Raw genomic sequence first — 8,781 nt, forward strand, 5'->3', positions numbered from 1 at the left:
CTTGTGTTGTGGCCGAAACGTCGTGAGAATATTATTGTGTTATTTTATTTTATCAATTTATTATTTTATTCTCATTCTACGTGACTTTACCGAAAGAACCAAAGAAGAGGAGGTTACCTACGTGACTTTACTGAAAAAAAAACAAAGAGTATGAATCCTGTAACACTTGTTTGTGCATGGTATTCACCCAAGCCTCATGCATCATGGGGTCAAAAAAAGCTACAGGTGCAGCCTTGCAATTGCTTGCTCAAGCCACTGCTGGAAGAAGGGGGCTCCCATAAGAGGGGGCCCCTCTAGAGATACACCCTTTTACAGTCCCTCTCAATGTATTTTAGCCTACTCTTTCACGCTGGCCGGATGTCTTAGAAGACACGGGAGTAACCACACTTTACCGCGCCACAGGCGACCTGCCGATCGACTAAATGTGGTGCACCCATTAATACTACTCAGCGCTCCAGAGGCGGTGGAGGGGATGAGGATCTTGACAATGAGTTACCCGTTTTGAATGCGCCTCTGCTTGAGGATCTTGGCCAGGGAGTTGAGGCCACGCAAGCTGCTGGTGACCGGGTCCTTCCGCCCGGCGTCATCCATCATTAGCTGAGCCTCTGCGTACGTCAGAGACGCCTGCGGGGATACGATGAACACACCACGGGTGAATCATGGGGTCCTCGCAATTACACAATGCCCACGCCTGATCCAAGCCCAAGCCAGAACTCAACAGATGTCTACGTGGCTCCCGATGACCACTGAGGGTTACGCTCACCCAAAGACAGCAAAATTGATATTTTTTGAATTCTCAAAGCTGGAATTTAACCAAATTTAGTGCAATGTAATTTGGTGGTTTTTTGTGCAGTGAGTTTAACACGTAGGCTTTCGTGATCAATATCATCCATAATACAGGTTTTTTGGGCTAGATTGTGTAAATACATGTGTCGTTAAACCCGCCACCACCCGACACAGCCGACTAGTAAGGGTTGTCACATAAACAGAACGTGGCCAATTCGTCACTTGTACAACACACCGGTGTGCTGTACTCGTGACGAATTGGCATGTTCTGTTTACGTGACAACCCTTATTAGTTGGCTGTGTCGGGTGGGGGTGGGTTTAATGACACATTTACATATGTATACGATCTAACCTAAAAAAAAAACCTGTGTTTTGTGCAGTGATTGTTGACTGGACAGAGACCATCAACTCACTACTTTCATGTTCTACCTCGCACCTCCGATTAGCACAGTTGGCTACGTACGGTGCAAAAGAAGTTCAACATACATACTGCCACTTGTGAACCCGGTTCTTCTCGCTCCACTTGTGAACCCAGAGGTGCAAGCTCAATGCTCTGACCTCTCAGCCATCCGGAAACCTCAACTGCACTAACATAGCAAGGCATCGATACAATAAACGTGAAAGCAAACGAGAGTTTTACAAAAACTGAACGTCTGTGGGGGTGGGGGGAAATCACCTTGGAATTGATGATGCTCTTGGTAAAACGTGTGCTCACGATCTCATCCTTTGGAGTCATCTCCCATATGCACGAGAACGCCAGCCTGCACGCGCACAGCACATGCACCGTCGCCATTCACCGTCGAGTGGCGGAGTCGTCATTGGAGTGGTGCAGGGTGTTCACTCAGGAAAGCCTCGCAAAGTCTCGAGACTCTTTTTCAGGAGGGTCTTGCCAAGTTTTTGGTAGTCGAGTCATTCTTTCAGCAGCGGGATGTTTGGCCAAATACCGGTTTGGGTTGTTACAAATTATTCAACTGGAATATATACGTAGCAACCATTGTTCGACTGCAAAAGCTTTGCAGTACCCTCCCGAAGTTATGAGATTCAGTGAGGCTTTCCTTGGTTAAGGATCATAGTAGTAATAACACGTTTATGTTAGCGATGAGAGGAAACCTGATAACCTGGAGTCAACCCATGCTAAATAGGGGGAGAACATACAAAATCTACATGGAAAGGCAACCAAGTCGGGCATCAATCCTAGGCCATTCTTGCTGTGAGACACGTGTTACTATTGTGCCATCCTGGTTTGGCTGCTTATGTATGTACACATGCTTGTGTGGATCTGTACAATGACACTTTAACAGTGCCACGCATCATGGGATTACATGTGCACCTGGCAACAACGCACGTTAGCTGCTGAGTATGGGTTGCAATGTGCGCACTCGCGAGTTAACAGTTGTTGGTGCATCTCGACGGTCGATGTTGGATCTCAACGAACACAGGTTTGAGCTCAATAACTCTGGCACCATATCAATCCTCTGCAGGCACACAAACACATAAACGCAAACACTTCTCTGTCAATAAACACAATCTGGCGAATACATATGCACCAACTCAACGAGTGTTTTGCAAGCAAACCCACACATGATTAAGTCGCCTGCAGGTAACTGTTCAGCAAGGAGATGTTTTCGTGAATGCCAGTTAAGATTGTATGGGTTTTATTTAGAGGAAATCTGATGAATGCAGAGGAAACCCATTCACTAACAGGGAGGAGAAGACGCCTTCTACTAGACGTCTGTCGGAAGTCGCTCACTCCACATGCATGTATAACCTCCACCATAGCCACTTCAACCAAAGCACAATAATGTGAAATGAAATGCACATCCATTACTACCTGGTGCATTCATTGTGAACCAGGCATTCGGTCAGTGACGTGGACACTTAGGCCAGTGGGGTCTTAGCCATGGCTTGGCTCAGGCTTGGCTCTCGCGCAACATGCATTGAGATTATTTCTATTATTTTGGCTGCTATAAATGTGCAAATGATGGGCCACTTTGTTGAGCTATTCATTTGTGGCCAGGTCACTAATCAAAAATAAATCAATGCCTCAGTGGGCTTTGCCTGGTAGGATGGGGATGGTTTCGTTGTATTTGTTTGTGTTTGGGTTATTTGTTTATCTTTCTTGTACTTTGCACTACTATTATGTTGTTTCACTGTTTGTTGTTGTAACGTTCTTACCCGACTCTACTGGACATGTGAAAAATAGCTTTATAGCTCATCGGATTCCTCCAGTATAAATATTCTGATTCTAATTCTCAATAAGCCACATCAAATCAACACTTAAAACCTCAGCTGCCTCTAAGCATGGTTCCAGCCCTGAGCCTCTGTGTCTCTTGTGCCTCCTCGTATATCTCTGCATGCTCCCAGCCACGCTCAGAATTTCCGTGAGCTGAGCCTGAGCCAAGGCACAGCTGAGCCACTCATACTTCTTTGGAGGCAACGGAGCAGATCAAGCCAGAACCGAGCCATTTTGAAGTCAGTCCTGAGCCGAGCAGAGACCAAGAATACGGGCACTAAGGCAACAATGTTTGGAAACTTAATAACGGGAATATTGTCCACCCCTTTGTCAATCCACTGCAGGATGAGGGCTTCTCCATGCCGTAATTGGTCGCGATTGTCATTTGACCTTGCTTTATTACGATGGTCAATGCAGGTGGTGAAGGGGAGAACTTGGGCAGTTTTTTTAGATATCACTCTGTACCGGTGTTAGCCATGACTGGAACTAAACCAGCTTGACAGGATAAATGTGCAGTGCACTTATCATTGTGCCACTAAACTCCCCTTGTCACCTCCGCTAGCATTGACAAAACCATGAAAGGAATAGGCACGAATTACCACGACCGTGACCACGATTACCACCACCAAATGAATACCTCGGTGTTCCCATTGTCGAGCGGTTTGCAGTGTAGGGCATCGTCGATGTCTGTGCAGCCTGGAGGATCCACACTGCAGATGGACAACGCACGGAGGTCCTCCCTGCCAGCCTGGTCCTTGTACGGGACACACACAGCACCAGGTTCAACAAAACGCTGCCTTACAACAAACAAAATACAGGGTGAGCCATACATGGGTAAACCAACTTCATGCTAATGGCGTTCTATCTTCTCAATAGGCGACTGAATATTTTGAAAGTACAGTCCGTTCTCCTATAACTCTGCGTGTTTTCATATCGTGAATTAGATATAATGCGATGAATGCATTAGGGAACACATTTTTTTCATAACATGGATGCGAATTGGATAAAAGGCGATCGAGTGAACAGAACTGCGTTGTGCGAGGCAGAATAAGCGGTTGTACGGTTGCCTCGGTGTAGCATCACACAAGGCGGGATGTTTCTGGATGCTTCTAGATGCTACTCACGTACCCGAAGTCTTTGTTAAGCCTGCGTACGCATATCACGTGTTATCGCGGACTGTGCTTTACCCTATATTATTTATTATGCGATTTTTCCACAATTCGGTGTTGTTCAGGAACGCAAGTACAGCGTTATAGGAAAAAAGTCTGTAGTCCCCTTGCTCCATTTATTTCTGTACTGGACCATCTCCACGGCTACTGCAGAGTCCTCCATATCCTGGCTCACCACTTTGATCCGCATCTCTCGAGGCCTGCCTCTCGGGTCTCCGCCCTGGTGCTTCCATAAGTCCGTCGCCTTCCTTCCTCCGATGTGAATTTCCTCTCTTCTTACGATAATGTGTCCGAGCCATCGACTTTCTTTCAGGTCGACGGCTTTTCTATATCCGGTCTGCGGTAAAGGTGTAGAGCCCCGTGGCTTCTCGTTTATGCCAGTGCAGCGGAAGGACCTCGACTGGAGGGAGAGCTCCAGAGAGGCCCTCTAGAAGGTATTCTACGCAGGCCAAACATCTTGAAACTATTGAGGTTTGACAGCACGATGATGATGATGGGGGGTGTTTTCGCATTTGTCTATTGTCAGGGGCCTATACGTCGGGGATCCACACGTCATTGGCCACACCAAAGGCCACCCAGGGGCCACCAGTGGCCCGTGGGCCTTGTAATAAAGAGCACTGAAGTAAAGGATTCTCACATGCACGACCGAACACACCAACACACCGCAGGCGTAAGAATTGAACTCAATCGATGAATTGACATATCGTCACATGTCTCATGCGTACCTCTGCTGTGATGCTGAACGTGGGAGGGGGCAGGCATGCAAGTACGGCCTGGCTGAAGGGCTGGTGTGGCACGTCGTGCTCCAGCAGCAGCACCTCTGTCTCCGTCTCCTTATCCCCACATTCGCCCAGAGAGCGCACAAAATGGCCCTGCACAAGCACACCGACGATTAGCACGGTTGTCTACGTATGGTACGGAAGAAGTTCAACATGCATATGCACATACGTGGCCAATCGTCACCGGTATCCCTGTTCCACCGGTACATTGGAACCCAGACAGCGCAGAGCTCTCGAGGTGTCTGTGGTCACCCACTGGCTTTTTGCCGTGTTGAACCAGAACCAAACCGTGATATGCTGGCCCCACAAGGCATCCAAATCTATCCGGGGGCCGAGGAAGGCCAGGGGCGGGGCTAGAGACACGTTAATTGTGTGACGGCAGTCGGTACACCACGGGGACGTGGCACCACAGCGTCATCTGCATGTGCCTAGACTTGTTCAAAGCATTGACCGTCCATGGCATGGATCTGCTTTTGCAGTGGATAAACAACCTGCAGCCTACTAAACCGTGCCAGCCATGGTGCCGCTCGGTTGTGCAGTGGCAAATAGGTATGAAAAGCACAACCACAATGCCAACCTTGTACCTAACGTACATTATGTAGAATATTAACCGGCATCTGTTTAAACAAAGATACAACCCAAAGAATACATCTTAACAATATATTTAACTTTTCACCAATTTTGTTTCTCATTGTGTTAATGGTATCACACAAAACAAGCAATCTATACAAACCCTTCGTGGTCAAGGACGACCCACAGGCGCAGACATAACAGAGCTATTTCTAAGATCCATTGAAGTGAAATGCAGTCCAAATTGTAGGGGGGCAGTGCTTTTCCAACCACTCTGCCAATCAAAGTAATGTTCATCACATGGCAGTCAAACGCAGTAGTTTTCTCAGAGATTGAAATTAAACAATAGAAGTGCACGACCAAATTTAATATCGTTTTTGGTGCAGTTATTGGTGACTGGGCTGAGACTATCAACTTACAACACCTTAATAACCTAGGTTGAATCACAGGTGAGTTTGCCATGCTTTCAAACAAATAAATCACAGTGGTGCCAGCTCATCCACCCTGACTTCCAATTCACCGTGTCACCGTTCGTGTTTTGGGTTCGACGGCTGTATTGCATACAGAGCCACGTGGCCGCGCGTCAAGTGACAGAAGGATGAGCCCGACGATGCCGACCACGGGACGGACGGGTGAGGTGTCACGGCGTGCGGGGCGTCACGGTGCAGTCGTACGTTCGGGTAGCGGGAGTGTCGCAGCCAGCCACCGATGGCCACCACGATGCGGTGGGCCTGCAGGGACGCTGCTTGTCTTGTCTCCACCCGCACTCGTGGCATGCGGCGGTCCGCGGGCGTGAACAGGTGGCGGGTGGCCTGCAACACGCACAAAGAGCCCCCAGTAAGGCATTCAACAAACTGTTTGGGCGAGTGCCGTCAGCACACACCTATTCAAGCTGGTACGGCAAACGACGGGGTGGGTACGGCCAGCACCATGCCCGACCGCCTTTGTCTCCACAGCGCTGATGTTTACATGCCACATCAGAGACTCATTTATGGCCGAGTCGACCTAGGGAAGGGCCCAAGACAGGTTCAGACATTTGCCGCTGTTTATTGGTTATGAGCGATAAATATAATCCAACTCGGGTCCCAGAATTCGTAGCGCAGCGCGCTAACCGCTACATCACCGCTCCCCACACGTACACACACACATGAAGATCAGCCCACCTCCTTGATTGGGCTGGGCATGAGCATGCCGCACAGCGGCCTCGAGTTCCGCTTGATGATGCCGACCACTTTGCCAGTGGGTCGACGCATCTTCCCACTTTCGGCTTTCAGCTGGAGACCAAAACAAAGGACAAACATCGTGTTGCTTAATCTAAGCAAGAGCGATGACAGCAGCAGCAGCAGCTGGGATAGCACCGGGAGATGACAACTCAAACTCAAATGAGCACTCACCACAGTGGCGTCTCTCTCACACACTGAAGTAATTAAATAACTATTTTTTTACCAGCTCACTGCGTAACACAATACAATTTGGCTTACAGGGGAAGGAGCAATCCAAAACAATAGCGCTTAACCTGCGGATGTGGTTTCATGCTGTGTCTCATCAATGTCAATAATGAGACTGACGCTTTGTTAAAATGACAAAAGATCACAGTGAGGAGTCCTCAGTAAATATTTATAAGTTAAAACAGTTCTGGCGATTGATAGAATCAACCGGAACACGCCCATCAGATACCACACGTTTAAAAAAACGCGTAGGCTGTTGCGACCAATATTACGTACAACAAAGGTTACCCTCCCATCTAATTCACAATTTGATGCTTAATCTCTCGATTCTTTATGATTTCACTTGCAATTGTGATTGACATTTTCTCTTACCTGCTTAGCACATCAGTCACCCTATATGTGTTTAATGTTTACGTAACGTTTTTATAAGTATAACTGTGCAATGATCAGTATATAAATAATCTGCCCAAGCCAACTTGCACTACATGCGATTTCATATCTAACACTTGTTTATGTTTGTGAAATATTGTCGACTTTTCATAAACCACGGTTGTTTTTGTGCCAATTTCAATTAACTTCATTGCTGTACTTTATTATGTTTTGCATTTTGTCACTGTGGTATGTATGCATGTAGAACTTATTTCGCACCGTACACAGCCAACCATGCTAAAAAGAGGTGCGTGGCAAGGACTACAATCTAAATACAAAAAGCAGTACTAAAGAAATTAGTTTTCAATATAGAGGCCACCCTGTGACCCAGGTCACTCTCGCAAATGATATGTGTCCTGATCTCTTGAGTTCTAATTAAGTTAATTAAAATGAACATTAAAAAGGAGCTCAGACCGTGGAAGCGACGCCGTGTTGAGCCTGGATATGCATAACAGGTGGTATAGGCTCTGCGCCAAAATTGCTGGCAGCAGAGCGCAGTACAGCAAAATGAACTGTTATCCTGTCCTTCTATGCTCCTGATCTATGCCCCCCCCCCTTCACCAACCCGCACCGAAGTATGGTCAAATAACCCCTACGTACATACAAAAATAGTACGAAATGATTAGCACTCCTGACTTGATTTTGAAGTAATGTAATGTAAAGTCATTTAATAAACGCAAAATCAAGCTAACAGCATCTCTAATGTGGATTGTTGTCTGGTCACACGGTGTTCATTATGTCTAAGGTCTCTCTTGAAGTGGTTGAGTCTTTGTTGTTATTCTTTGTTTAAACTATATTAAAACTATTTAAAAACTATAAACTAAATAACTTTACCAGGTAAGGACCCTGAGAGCTATATAGCTCTTTTTAAGTGACCTGGCCACAAATGATCGTTCAATGAAGTATCTTATCACATTTGAAATTGATAGCAGCCAAATACTCTAAGTGCATGTCAGATTGTAACTGTGGAGGGAAAAGCCGGAGGACCTGGAGAAAAATCCATGCGACCACGGGGAGAGAGACACGCACACTGCAGGTGTCTGGGTTTGATTTTGGTTCGGCAGTGTTGGCGCTCCACTCACCACATCCTCTTCATTCTCTTCTGCAACGTCCCCTGCGACGCCCTCATCGTGCAGGACCAGCGAGGAGGGGGCAACCCAGCGCTCCTCGGGGAACATCTCCACGCACACGATGTCGTCGTGCATCGCGCGGTTTAAATGCTGCAGCCCCTGGATCAACACCTGCACGCAGGAAAAAAAAAGATCCCCCCTATAGCCTTAACAGACCGCTGGGCCAAGTGCTGTTAGAGAGCAGCATATACAGTAAAACCTTGGATTGCGAGTAACTTGGTCTGCGAGTGTTTTACA

General features: G+C 47.2%; 1 protein-coding gene across 1 annotated transcript; it reads right to left on the reverse strand.

The window, feature by feature from the left end:
• Positions 1–542: 542 nt before the first annotated feature.
• On the reverse strand, positions 543–8,781 carry LOC142924761 (exosome complex exonuclease RRP44-like). Its single transcript, XM_076067569.1, has 7 exons — positions 8,497–8,781; positions 6,701–6,811; positions 6,212–6,349; positions 4,914–5,060; positions 3,657–3,773; positions 1,463–1,547; positions 543–624 (listed from the first exon to the last, which is right to left on the reverse strand). Exons 1-6 carry the CDS (start codon positions 8,617–8,619, stop codon positions 1,506–1,508), a joined length of 678 nt encoding a protein of 225 aa, XP_075923684.1. The 5' UTR covers positions 8,620–8,781; the 3' UTR covers positions 543–624; positions 1,463–1,505.

This window comes from Petromyzon marinus, chromosome 16, assembly GCF_048934315.1.
Source record: "Petromyzon marinus isolate PM22_M1 ecotype Great Lakes invasive population chromosome 16, UKy_Petmar_22M1.pri1.0, whole genome shotgun sequence".
Taxonomy (NCBI): Eukaryota; Metazoa; Chordata; class Hyperoartia; order Petromyzontiformes; family Petromyzontidae; genus Petromyzon; species Petromyzon marinus.